This window comes from Falco biarmicus, chromosome 11, assembly GCF_023638135.1.
Source record: "Falco biarmicus isolate bFalBia1 chromosome 11, bFalBia1.pri, whole genome shotgun sequence".
NCBI classification, from domain to species: domain Eukaryota; kingdom Metazoa; phylum Chordata; class Aves; order Falconiformes; family Falconidae; genus Falco; species Falco biarmicus.
The window spans coordinates 26,691,076-26,705,087 of record NC_079298.1 but is presented as its reverse complement, the minus strand read 5'-3'; the positions used below and the strand labels follow the sequence as shown (position 1 = coordinate 26,705,087).

Here is a 14,012-nt window from a genome sequence, read left to right as displayed (position 1 = left end):
GTCAAAAATGAACCTCCAGTATATTTTTATATTTTGCAGATCATGAACATTTGCAGATTTTTGTGACCAATGTTTGAAAAACGTTGTCTCCTTGATAGGCCACTTCTGCTCAAGTAGTTTTTATGAGTTCACGGATCCCTAGGTGTTTGAAATCCAGTGTTCTTCTTAACCCCGATAATATTCTTCTAATGCTGTTGATTTTTTTTAAATCAGATCTATAGTCCCCTCTGGGAAAATATTAGTAGAAGAATGGATATATAATATGCAAAAGCATTGATCATGTTAAATTGTTCCATTATCCATATGCAATAGAAACCATTTTCAGAATTTATTTTTGCAATTCACTCCTAGAAATGTATTTAATTAATGGAAGAAAATAAGGAATTAAAGAAAAAAAATCTCTTTTATTAAGTTTGAGAATAAACTCAGTGTTCAGGGTTTGATATACGTCCATTTTGTTAAATATATAGGAATATACATGATTTGGTTTTAGTCTGTATGTTCTCCTTACAGAGCAGCACTGAATAAGTCATGCATGATCTGGAACCTAAAGAAGATATGATAGCATCGAACAGAAAAAATACGGGTTTATTTTGAACAGTCACCAGAATATAGCATGTACCACCTTTCAATTGAACATTTGGCATGAAATGAACACGCCACAAAGGAAGCCAGATGTCCAGCTGACTCCTAAATAAATGAAAAAAATAAATACACTAACACCCTCCCACCCACCCTTTTCTAGATTATTTTGCACATGGAAAGAGACTGGTGTTCTCACACAACCTCTCTAAGATGCAGGTTTATTTCTGGTTGTCAGCCTTACCCCACACATCCTTTGTAATCTATTCTGTCAGACTGAGCCGCCCTATACAGAACCAACACGAGCTTTTCCCTGACCAGCTGTAACGTACATAAAAACATCCACAAAACATATTAATGGGCAGATATTTAAACCCAGAAGCACAGTAATGTGTAATACCGCACCTTCGAATGCAAAGTTACATTGCAGGCAAAACAAATAATTAGTTTTTTGAAGTTTTAATTGCTGATAGGAAAATCAACATACTTTTTATGTGCATGGAAAGAAGCATATGTGAAGCTTTTCCCCTCATACTCAGCAAAAAAAGTACTTTCTTCCAGGTTAATATGATACACTTCATTACCGGAGCACCTGCCATACATTTTCTGCCATTGTTCCGGTGACTGCTGACTCTCCCTGAAACATGTACAGGTAGAGAATAATTTAAAACAATGTCGAATTCTTACTAATCAAAACAGTATTTCATGGCAATAGAAACTACAAATGTCTGTTAAAAATGTCCCATCTGCTAATCTGAAAGAAATACTTGATATCAAAGCTTGGTAACAGTGTAAGTACAGAGATTATTTTAATAAATTAACATTTTCTGCTAAGTAATAGGCATATAAGATTATGTACTTTAACATCAGGAGAGAGACGGCTGAATTAACTTTAAATTCACACCATTAATAAGTAGATTCATTACAATCTAAAGATGTCAGGTGAAACCAACAGCATACTCATTCTGTGCATAAAGACAGCCCCTTCAGGTGCTCCACGGCAGGTGCTCTGGTTCCCGTCTGAAGTAGAACCGTTAAAATTAACTTATGCAGGGAAGACCCATTTGGCTTCAGTCACTTTATCTGTAAGGAAAATTTCTGGGGTTTCCCCTGCATTTGCTTGTTGGTTATCTTCAGCATTTACTGTATGGGCATTTTTAATTACTGTGCCTTGTATACTATGACAAGTGTATACCTTCCTTTCTATAATTACCTTAACCATTTACGCATATCATCCTTTACTATATGCAGCTAACGTTCTTTATCCAGATGGACTGTTAGTGGAAATGTTCCAAACCTTAGTGAACACCAGAACTTGCAGACTTGGGGCTTCTGTGAATTTCTTTATTAAGTTTCATGCAGAAACAAGGTTCTGTCTATATGAGTCTTCCTGGATATAATGGGTGCATATATATACAGATATATGTATGTGCAGATAGAACATAAAACTGACAAATGTGCTCTGTGTTTTGCCACTTGGAGCTATGATCTCAAGATACTGGGACACGCTCCTTTGTGCTCATTTAAACATTTTCAATATCTTCACACAATTTCTGTTTTTCTTCAATTTATCACTCATCTCCACCGTTAGCATAGGAACATTTTGTTTCAAGATGGAAATAAGTAAACCACTTTTATTGCAGCAGTGTTAACAAAGTGCACTACATGTAGAATAGCAGAACTAGAAATGTAATTACAGAAAAAAATTCTCCATATTTCATTTTCTCCTAAAATACAATGTTTACCTGTTTAAAGTCTGCTTTGTTCCAGTTAGTTGTCTAAAAGCTTCCCATGGGTCTGTTCTGTAAAGATCACATTAAGTTCAAGTCAGAAAAGCTATTTTCTTCCAATATTTTGGATCATAATACAAACTCAATAAAGTTCTACCACTAAATTAGATAACTAGGTAACATTGAAAATAAATACTAAGATCAATAAGAATATTATACATAAGATTCCAGGTAGAGTTTTGGTGTCTTACAGACTGAGGTTTTGAATTCCATAAACAGCTGAGAAGGGAATGGGATTATTTACATCTGGTTTGTTTAATCTGAAAAATTGCATTAAAGAGCAAAGCCAGTTCATATAAACAGCAGCAAACCTCCCTTAATTTTAATAGCAAGTTGAGCTAGCCAAAGTTTGCTTTGAAAATGAACATTTTCCCCAGTCTCTCACATAATAATACAAAAGATAAGGTGTTTTTAATTTATGTACATGTTTCTTTTTGTTTACTGTTTATTGTATTACCATTCTAATTAGGATTACAAAGAATAATGATTTTGCCTGTGTTCTGCTGCTAAGTATTGCCTTCAACTTCCAGTAATTTCTCAGTGTACTTATCTTCGTGATTATCAGAAATGGGGTTATATTATTAACAGTGGCACACTATTTCTTTGTAAATACAGGAAACAGATTCCCTGTGGAATAAGTAGCACTTCATTTGTAAGAGTACAACAAACAGTTGGGACAATGTTTTATCTATGAACTGTCAATGAACTGTTTAATTCCATTAAAATGAGAGTCATTTAAGATCATTATTTCACTAAATTAACAAATGTTAAGAAGCTAGAATTTGAAAGTGATCATATTTTCCCTTAATGAATGGCTTTTCACCAGGGAAATAACAAAAAGCAAGAAATATTCTGGTCAGGTCCTTGATAATCTCCTCTGGTTACATGCACTTAAAATACCATGGAAAAAGAAGAATCATTCCTTGTGGAACAGAAAGGCACAGGTAGTCATTTGAACTTTGTTATCTGTGATAAAAACTTGCACAAACATTCCCAGCCACTACATGGAAGTTAAGTAAGTCAACAGACATGGGGGTTCTGTGAATGGAAACCTGAATTCATTATTATGACAATCTTTCCAATGACCTTGAATACGCTTTAGGAAGATTATCCAAGGTTGGAAGCCATTGATTCATTTCATTGCAGTCTCCCCATAATTCAAACCTGTTCTTTTTATATAACAAAGTCAGTACTGACAGGCATTTAAAAGTCAAGTTCTACATGAAGTTCAATGCAGGTGCTGGTAGTAACCAGGACAATGAAAGGATAATTTAACAACAACCCATGTAAAGGTGTCCTGGTTTCAGCTGGGATGGAGTTAATTTTCTTCTCAGTGGCTGGGCGGTGCTGTGTTGGGGTTTGGTGTGAGAGCAATGCTGATGGCACAGGATGGGTTTGGTTGTTGCTGGGGGTGTTCATACTGAGTCAAGGACTTTCCAGTTTCTTGGGCGCTGCCAGCGAGAGGCAGGAGGGGCATGGGAGATCGGGAGGGGACACAGCCAGGACAGCTGACCCGAACTGGCCAGAGGGATATTCCATGCCACAGAATGTCGTGCTGAGTGTATATATAAGATGGGGAAGAAGAAGAAAGGGGGGATATTCGGCACTATGGTGTTTGTCTTCCCAAGTAACTGTTCTGTCTGATGGAGCTCGGCTGTCCTGGGGACGGCTGAGCCCCTGCCTGTCTCCTTGGGGAGCAGGGAATTAATTCCTTGGCTTGCTCTGCTTGCATGCATGGCTTTTGTGTTACCCATTAAACTGTCTTTATCTCAACCCACGAGTTTTCTCACTTTTACTCTTCTGATCCTCTCCCCGATCCCACCGTGGCGGCAGTGAGCAAGCGGCTGTGTGGGGCTTGCTTGCCGGCCAGGGTTAAACCACAACACAAGGAAAGCAGTTCACTGTTACTATTGGAAGTCTATTTAACAAATACTCTTCATTATGTATGTCAAAGTTAGTATTTAGTTTGGATATAAATGCACACATAGTTAACATTTTTATTTGTAGCTTAAATAATCGGTTTTCAGTTAATCTTTTTACTTATACTTAACCGAACTCAAATGTTCACCAACTTAATCTTTCATTTGAATAAAGGTAACTTTTTTAACTATTAGCAGTTAATTTACCTGTTGTTCAACATCAGAAAAATCTACAGAAAAGCCCAAACAATTACTCTGATTTATAAATTTGTCAAATCCAAAGCAGTTTTGTCTGCAAATATAATGACAACCTGAAGATGAAGCTCAAAACTGATAACTATTTTGAAAACAGATTTCCCCCTGAGGACAATGAAATGCAGAATCATTTTTTTTACCAAGACTGTTCAAACACTCTAGAGTCAGTGCAAATCTCCAGAGATGCTTATGAACAATGTAAGTTTGAAAGGAATTTTTCCCTTAAAGCATTACTGTATACTCAGTAAGAAAGTCTGAAAATAAATTTCTTTAAGCACAGTATTTCTAAAGATCAGATTTATACCTGTACCTAATTATGAGTTTATTTCAGTTAGCAAGGGTTTAAATCAATGATGGTATTACACATAAAAATTATGAATAAAAAAGGCTGATAAAATTGGGACACTGAAGAGGTAATACAGGAAAGAAATTATTTTCACATATTTAAATATTTTATATGACTTTTTCAGTTATGTGTGATTACTGTCCTCCTTTGAACTGAGATTATTACATTCATGAAGTGCATACTTGTTAAAAATCAATGGTTAAATCACTAGTTGTTAATGATCATCTTAACTAAACGTTCGAGGACACAAAACTTCCAGATTAAACATGGCCTACCTGACACTCAGTTATAAGCAAGAAGTAAGATCAAGTATACCATTAGTTAATGTTTCCAACAGCACAGTAGGTTTTTAATAGGATCAGAGCAGGCTAGCAAAAAGACAGCTTTGTCCTCATTTCCTAATTCTGAATGTTTGACTTGGCGACTTTATCATACATTGAACAGATCTGTGCACTTAAAAATTTAAAGAAAAATTTAAATCACAGTTAAATTAGACTTCTGAGAAAATATTCTAGCATTTCCAGGGGATCTCAAACAGTTTTAAGGAACAAAAGGGCAAGAAAAACTCCACCAGTCCGAAAATTACGTAAACATCTAGCAAAAATGAAAGGAAGTAGCAAAAATATCAAACTTGAAAGCTTAGAAAGTGGTATTTTGGGAGAGAAATACTTAATTTTTTGAGTTATTTTTAGCACTGCGAAGAGTACTCAAATTTGAAATATTTTTGAAGTTTTTTTCCTCTAATGTTTTAAACTTTTGCACATATAGTGTGGTTTTAAGGAACGGTCACATCTATTCAACCAATTAGTCCAGCATTAATACACGTGCTCTAAGATGTCCAAAGTTTGCCATTTTTCAGTATTTTGGAGCCCATCCAAGATTAAATGCTCTGATGAGTGCTGACTAAAGTATAAGAAACAACTAGGCATTTTCACTTTTCCAGTTCTCCTGTGTTTATACAGCAAGCTTGTAACGTTTCTGTAAGAAGGATTCAAAGTAACACAGACAACTATTTGTGCCAAAAATTTTTTTTTAGTTCCTAGTATACAATGACCAGACTAGAAATCAGTTACTTTAACAATCTTGATAACAACAGTTAATTCCGAGTAAGAGCTTTTGCATTCTATTAGAGTTACTTTGCATCATAGTTGGGAATCTGTATAAATGATCAATATGCCTGTGTTAAAAATGAAATGCCAGAGTTCTTAAGTATAGCAGAAAACAGATTCCCTTTCATATGTTTGGTTTTGTGCTGACTGAGAATTCTCTGCTAGCTGTTAAGAATATTACTCTTCTAAATAACTAAAAAAGGCTCTGTATTCTGTGCATGTCAGATACTGAATGCTAGGCAGCTGGAGAACATATTTCAGCATGATTATCAGGAGGCACAGAAACAGTATTTTGTTGTCTTCTTCTTAACAGATTCGACTACAGATACTGCCATTAAAATCTTGACATTTGTGGTTCTTGGTAGTAAAAGTTCTAGCAATAATTTCAGTTTTCCCCATCCTGGGCACAGGGGGATATATAAATGCAATACAGAAGGTTAAATAACACTGCTTGTAAATATCAAGGAATTACTGGGTCCATGATTACTCGAAAAAAAAGTATGCATTTTTACGAGACTCCCAAATACACTCTTGTGCAGTCTATATGCACATATTCCATTTCTACAGATATATTTGGAGATTTACTCTTTAATGCATCCCTCCTCCCACAACATTTTGATAAGAATACCTTATTATTCCAAGAACATAGCATAACAGAGATATACTAGATGTGGTAAAATTCTTTTGGTAAATATAGAGAGGTTCTACTGTGACCGTGTCTGTATCCCTTCTGGCAGTGTGGTTATGATGTTAAAAACCATCTCTTCATATGTATGTTTACTTCTTAACATTCAGGCACTGAATAGCAAATAATATTTTGCATGTTATCATAAAAACATTTTTTGAGCCGAATTAATAGGAATTTTTATATGTGTACAAAAACAGAACTTCACATTAACATATTAAAATTGGCATTTTTGGCTCTTGCTGTTGTTAAGTAGAACTGTGTGATAAATACACAATTCAATCTACTACATTGGAAATACATATTTTTCGTACCTTGTGGAAGCGGCACAACAGCAGGCAACAAGGTTAAATATTGGTGGGGGGAGTTTCTTTTTGAGATAACAGTATCTTTAGTAAAATAACTCGATGCTTTTATTGTGCAGAAAGTTCCAATTTCTCCTTAAAAACTTTGTCTGGGAGTTCAGGGTAAGCTATTTTCCAAAGAATATCAGCCACAACTCCCATAAGGTGTTTTTTTTTATTGTGGCATATACTTACTGTCCCCTAGATGTATGAACCAGCAGCGTGATTAACGTAGAGGTAGCTGGGCATATACAATTGAGAGCTAGCATAGCATATTTGAATTCCTCTTCACACACAACATGATCTGTAGAAACAAAAAGAAGATATAAATTGTTTTAAAAAAATACTTTCCATTGAAAAGAATTATCACTTCCTTTCCTTGTCTAGGAAAGTGGTGAAGACAGGGACAATCAAAATTTGCCTCCAGACATTCATCTTCCACTAGAACCCAGACAGCAGCTGTGTATGATTTGCCCAATCTACGCTCTCTCTCAGATTGCATAAGCAGAGTTACTTCTGCATCCGCTTCAGACTTTCTGTCCTGCGGCTACACATGGAGAGGATGCAACGGCTCTGTGATTCCCACTTCCACTATCTTGCTGCACTAGTTGTATGAGTAAGCCGTGTCACATGTCTAGTTTCTATCTTTTGCGCCTTCCGCAGTTTTGCATAGAGACATCAAGCATTGCACAGATACAATTTTGTGTTCAGCAAGTAGCATACCCAGGATATCGCAATGCAGGAGTGCTGATCAATTAGATAGGCTGTACTGGTTTGCAGACTGGTTATTTGACAGCGGCTCTGGGAGTTTGCGCTGCACCTCCATATGTGATGTAGGTTTGACTGTTATCTCCCCAGGAACTGCTAACAGCTGCTACCTCCTTGAAATATAGGCCAGGGGGGTGGTTGCTTTTTCTTTTCCAGTTTTTTACAACTTTGCATTCTTTTTACCCCAGTCCTTGTCTGGCTTTTGTAATCACAAAACGTGCATTGTTCTAAGAGTCCTTAGAAGAAAGTATGTCTGCATGTTAGTACTTGCTGTGATGGAACAGTACTATAGGCACACCTATTTTTTTCTGTCTTTTAATGGCATTTAGGGGAGGGGAAGTAAGAAGAGAAAGCAACAGAGACATTATATCTAGTCCTCTGTATTGGCTTATAGCTAAACTGCCAAATCTTCTGCACATGCTTTCAGTATCACATCAATTATTATTTAACTTGGATAGGCAGTGCTTAAAATTCAGATCACAGTTAAGTGCTCTCCAGTGGTGGTGACAGCATGAAAATGAAATAGAAATTACTCTTTAATGTCATTCACATAATAGCTGTGACAGTATTAAAATAGATATAAGAAGGGATAAGCACAAAACTTATGACTTAAACTTGTCAGTGTAGAAATTCACAAGTCATAAAGGTTTTCTAAGGTCATGAAGGCATTTATTGCATGCTAGTAAGTATTTTTTCTTCTGAATTTACTGTTTGATTCAGTCTATGTTACTTTCAATAGGAGCAGCATTTGCTTCTGATGAGAAAGAATACTACAAGTAGTACAGCCTATTATCAAAACATAAGCTGTACGAAAATTGCTTAATAAAAGCAAGCAAATCATCTTCCCACCTAGGTCTGAGCTGTCTACATACCTCTACTTCTAGTTGCCCTAATGTATCATTAAAATCCATAGAACCACCTTACCTCTCTAAGCTACTTTCTAGACAGAACTTATACTGTAGCTATAAGCATGCCACTTACTGAACCGGCATACTTTATGCCTTCTCTATTCCTTTTTTTGAAATTTTTAGAGCCTTTTCAGTAACAGAATCACTGACTACCAGAAGGAGAAACTCATTCTCTCATTTTCTGAAGATCAAGGCATATTTAAATGTCATAGGAAAGGAATGAATTTAGTTATATAAAGACAACGTCAAATATAGAACAAAATGAGATTTTTCCTCTGCTAATTATATTTCAGTTGTAGCAATTAAAAATTTCCTGCAGAAAATATTTCAGACAGAAATGTGTTCTTTTAGTTGACGATGTGCCATGAATAAATCTATTTGAATTTTAAACTAGAGATTTTGAGACAGTAAGGCATAGTCTACTGCTTGGATGGAGTATCTGCATTCCGTTACCATTAGTCAGATGGCAAAGATTCATGAAAGCGAATACTGACTTCCTGATAGAGGAATGCAAACTCTCCATATTGTATAGGATTTTGCCAAATAACCTCCCCTTATTTTTTGTTTAGAATGTTGTTATATTATAGCTAATACTTTTGAAAATAGGGGCAAGAAAAAATACACAGGAAAATTATTTAATCTGTTATTTCAAATCTTGTACTTGGACAAAACTGTACATGCTGACCTAAATATATGTAAATGAAAATGGATATATCATGGATGGCACGATGCAAATGAAAAGTGTATCAGACATAAGTTCTCCATATGTTCTACATTCTGACATCTATGGTGGACTTTTTGGATATAATTTATGTAAAAGTACCATTTTAACAGGTAACATAGCACATAGCAAACAGAGATTGCTGTCCTACAATACTCATCTTCATCTCCTACGTGTAAGAGATTCACATTGTATTGTCCAGTTACATCAGGAGCCATGGAGCTGGGATTTGTAGGACTATTTCCACTCCTATCATAAACTTTGACTTTGTATGAGTTATTTATGCCCTCCATGATCTTTTATGCGTCTGTAAAATGGGTATATGCAAATAATACCCTGCCTATTTCAGAACTATTTTGAAGTTTTTGAATTCTCAGAGGTGGTTTGACAACATCAGGTGAAAGATTCTTCAGTGATCCAATTATCATGAATAGAAATATCATAGCCATTTGAAAAATGAAGAGAGGTACTATGGGTTTTTCTTCTTGGCTGAAGTTCTTGTACTAGACACGGATCAGGTCAAAAATAAGTTGTTTGTTTCTTTAATTATTTGACAGATTATAGTTTGCCTCTAATGTTACTGTGTTTTATATTTATGTTCAGGACTCTTATTGTGGAGATGCAGTGAAGGCTATACAGAATTTTATCTGATGCTCTCCCTTCTAAAGTGAGTAGGGAGGAAGCTCGGTGACAACTTTCCCACTCCTCAGGTGTGGGACATCAGTCAGGTCCTGTGACAGCAGGTTCTAGAATCAGCAAATTATTCCTTCAGTATGGCAGCAAGGCAGCAGAGGAAACTGCAGTTTATCTTGAAATGAGTATTAAATATGTCAAATCAGGTTACCAAACAAGTATTTTGACTGCATTTACACTAAAGAAATAATCCATTTAGTATTTTCCAGAAGCTGTATTTTCTGTTGAAAATATATTTTGACAAAAAACATGTTTCTAAGTCTGTCTCAAATAGATGTAGTAATGCAGTGTGGTGAGTTATGACTTCTGAATGTTCCTGAAGATAAATTAGTATTTTAAATATGTTTTAAGCCTGCAGCATCAGCCATGTGTTAAGAATGTCCCAGTCATGACACAACTATCCTGAGAAACCCTACTTTTGTCAATTTGATAAATTAACATGATCACTACCAGACCAGATAGAGAAAAATGCCCATTCATTACTTCTAGACCATTTTTATAGTTAATTGGATTGGTTACTCATCAGATGCATTCACTTTAAAATGCATCCATTTTGGTGAATCTGGACTATGTTCCTTTTCAATAAACTACTAAAGGCTTAATGTCAGACCACCAACCTGTGCTAATTCATCAGTGCATTCTGAATAAATACAGAACATCAAAATGTATCCCCAGTTCCTGGAATTGTGATTATACATGATTTCTGAATATTCAAGGTAAAGGCAATTAATTTATTTTCTAGCAAATACATAAAAGTTCTAAGCTCAACTCTGAAAACATGCATTTTTATTCCAGTCTCTGAATTGCATAAATATATTGCTCTGCTGTGGATAATCTTTGCTTTATTTCATGTTTGTGCTGAAATGCACGCATTAAGAGTACGTGGCCTTTTGTAGCCTTGTGTGTTTGAAGGAAAAGCAGGAAGATTAAGAAAAACACATGCAACTGCCAGTGAAGAAAAATGCAGTATTACTGAAAGAAAAACTGGACATGTCACCGCATTTGTATATTAGAAATTACTAAAGGAGTAACCAAAGCATTTCAGCTTCAGACATAAGACTGTTAACACGGGTGACAGGAATGTTTTCTTGCCCATCTGACAACTGTCATGTTAGAGTGACTATATATTTATAAGGCGTTTACACCTTGAACTTGCAAAGGAGTTTGCTGGGACAAACACTTACGCCGTGTGCTTTCCAGATTCCACTGAAGAATCATTTTCAAGCACAGAGAAATATTTCCACTATGTTAACTAACATAAGCATAAGTTACCTTTTTAAACAAAGTAGCTAAGCTCTGCTGTAAAAAGTAACAGAGAAAACAGAGGATGCAAAGGTGTGTGTCTGTCATCAGGTGAAAAGACAAGAAACCTGCCTTTCTGACAGGCCATACTACCCCGTGCAAAGTGTCTCCATTCTTTGCTCTGATGATAGGAATAAGTTGTTGTACTCTCATTAAGGAGAAGAAGAATGTAGAAGTCTTGTCTAGCAAATGGGAATAAATTATAGCAAGCACTTGTCATATATATGATTACTGAAGCCTCTGGCAGAAAATCTCCAGGATGCTATTCCAGGGGAAAATGCAGTCAGGGTCTAAATTTCAGGGCTGTCTCATGCAATATAGGATGACTGGTCAACCTAATACAACCTGCTGAGAAACTGGGCTTCTAGTGATTTAAAATTTTCCATGTAGTTAAAAGTTAAACTTTTTTACAAGGTCCTTCTGGAACTCTTTGGTTGTATTTTTTCTAAATTCAGAAACTTTCTGACAGTTATAGTCTCTAAACCTGTGTATAAAGCAAAAAAAAAAAAAAAAAAAAAGAAAGAAATCCTATTACTGCTATTACTGAATATTTCAAGTCCACAATAATGCACAATATTGTTTTGTGAAACCTCCAGAAGGAAGGAGTCATTTTTTAAACGAATATTAAGTTTAAAAAAACTTTTGCATTAAGGTACTAACAAAGCAGTCCCAAATTGTAATCCGAAAAGCACTTAGCAAAGTGTTCCATGCGGTTATGACAAATTTTATTCGTAAGCACTCTGACAGGGCTATAGTCTGCAGCCCCCACTGCGTATAGATTTCAGAATGAAGAAGAGTGGGATGAGATTAATAACCAAAGTAGTCCTCTTGGGAAAACGTATGTAAACAAATGTTCTCGTGACTGTCAGTAGCCTAACCATTTGCAGTAGGTAAGCATCCAGCGGTGATATTTATACCATGTTCGTAACCTTGTGAATTTAAAACTGCATTAAAAGTTTCCTGTGTTTTATATGAATAAAATTAATCTTGAAGGAAGCCTTGTAATTCTCTGCTTTTAATGTTGTGCTGAGAGAGTGTGGAAATGGATGCAGTGATCCCTACGATCCATGTGAAAATATTCTGGGATGTGAGGTGCTATCTGAATATTTAGACTTATGCCACAGCACTATTAATGTTAGAGGGGGCTAACAAGGCACAGAATACAAAAGGTCTCTTTCAAGCCCCTGAAGAGCTACAGAACATAAATTAAGGCAGTAAGATACCAGATTGGTTAAGCTTAGTTGAATGAAATGTTGGAAAAAAAGAGGGGTTTTTGTTGTTGCTGTTTTGGTTTTTTTTTAAAAAAGTCTGAAGTCTCAGTCTGAGACTTGGAACATATATGAAATATTGCCTCAGTTTTGCAAGTCTAGTTACATATAAGCTCCTACAGAGACAAGACATTAAGAATAATGAAACTCTCCTAAAAATACAATTAGGAACAACATTAGCACAGTTACTGATAAAGAAAAGTGGCCATGGCTAGGGAGAAGAGATTATGTTTGTGCTGGGTGGTTTTAAGGGGAAGATGAAAAAGCACCATCATTCTTGTCACAGCAAGAGCCTTATTCCCTGTTGTGCCATCTCACAATTTGAGATTACACTTTTATAACTTCAGAACCGCTATTGATGCTTTCTTCCTTCTTTCCAACCTAGTGGTAATTCAGTAGCTTTTAAAATTACAGCTTTAACTGTTGCTCTGGAATTGTTCTGCACTGGAATTTACTTTTTCATCACATTCTGGGATGATGGAGTAGACTAATATTTTTCCATGGAGTTTTTTTTAATTTTGCATGACTCAGCAACCCTTTCTTCCTTAGAATATCCTTCCAGAAAACTGAATTTTCAAAATTACAGTTGAAAAGGAAAGCTTTGCCTATACTTCATACAGGTATCTTTCCAAAGATAGGCAAAATAAGTTCATTACAAAAGTATTTGTGTCATTTTGCACGTGCATATGTATGTATGTATATGCAGTTATATATATATATGTATATGTGTGTGTTTATACACAGACAGAGACAGACCTACCTACATACTGCAGAGAGACAGTCTGTCAAATTAAAGCTGCAATTGCTTCTTAAAAGAATAGATTTGTTTGGATTTCTTAACATTATTTGGCATTTTATGTCATAGTTTTGAACACGTGTTTTACTGAATACAGAATTAAGTTACATGCATCTTCCCAAAATACCTGGAAGTCATTAAAACAATGTTTTTTGTATTACTTAGAAAAAAAAACAGTCTCATGGGAAGACTTTTTTTCCCCCCCCAATTGTTTTTTGGGATAAAATTTGGCCTCTTCTGAGCAGATCTTCTCATATATCCCTTAGTAGTAGGCAGAAATGATTTAAAGACATGGATACATCAAGCTGGAAACCTACCTGGATTGATAATTAAGGAGTAACAACGTGTTATGTAGCAAATAATTCTACTCTGTGTTATATAACATGAGAGTAATAATCCATAAAAGTATTTATAAATAAGACTTCAATGTAAAACATAGCATTTTACTATTGATAGGTTACGTACAGCCCATGTCATTTTACAATACTGCAATCTCAATCTGCTTCTAACCAGTAAACATGCCTAT

At 35.5% G+C, this 14,012-nt stretch overlaps 1 protein-coding gene and 1 long non-coding RNA gene across 11 annotated transcripts in view; one reads left to right on the top strand and one right to left on the bottom strand.

Moving 5' to 3' along the window:
• The window catches only part of KCNT2 (potassium sodium-activated channel subfamily T member 2), a 151,189-nt gene that overhangs the window by 44,559 nt on the left and 92,618 nt on the right, over nt 1-14,012 (bottom strand). For 7 of the 8 annotated variants that reach the window (XM_056355486.1, XM_056355487.1, XM_056355480.1 and 4 more), the window contains 3 exons: nt 7,226-7,334; nt 2,328-2,384; nt 1,070-1,219 (listed from right to left, as the gene is read on the bottom strand). In XM_056355486.1, the coding sequence (XP_056211461.1) occupies nt 1,070-1,219; nt 2,328-2,384; nt 7,226-7,334 (316 nt within the window). The remainder of the gene's footprint in view (nt 1-1,069; nt 1,220-2,327; nt 2,385-7,225; nt 7,335-14,012) is intronic. The other variant, XM_056355482.1, reaches the window with a different exon arrangement.
• Nucleotides 1-14,012, top strand: part of LOC130156741 (uncharacterized) — a 52,309-nt gene that overhangs the window by 19,935 nt on the left and 18,362 nt on the right. The window lies entirely within an intron of this gene.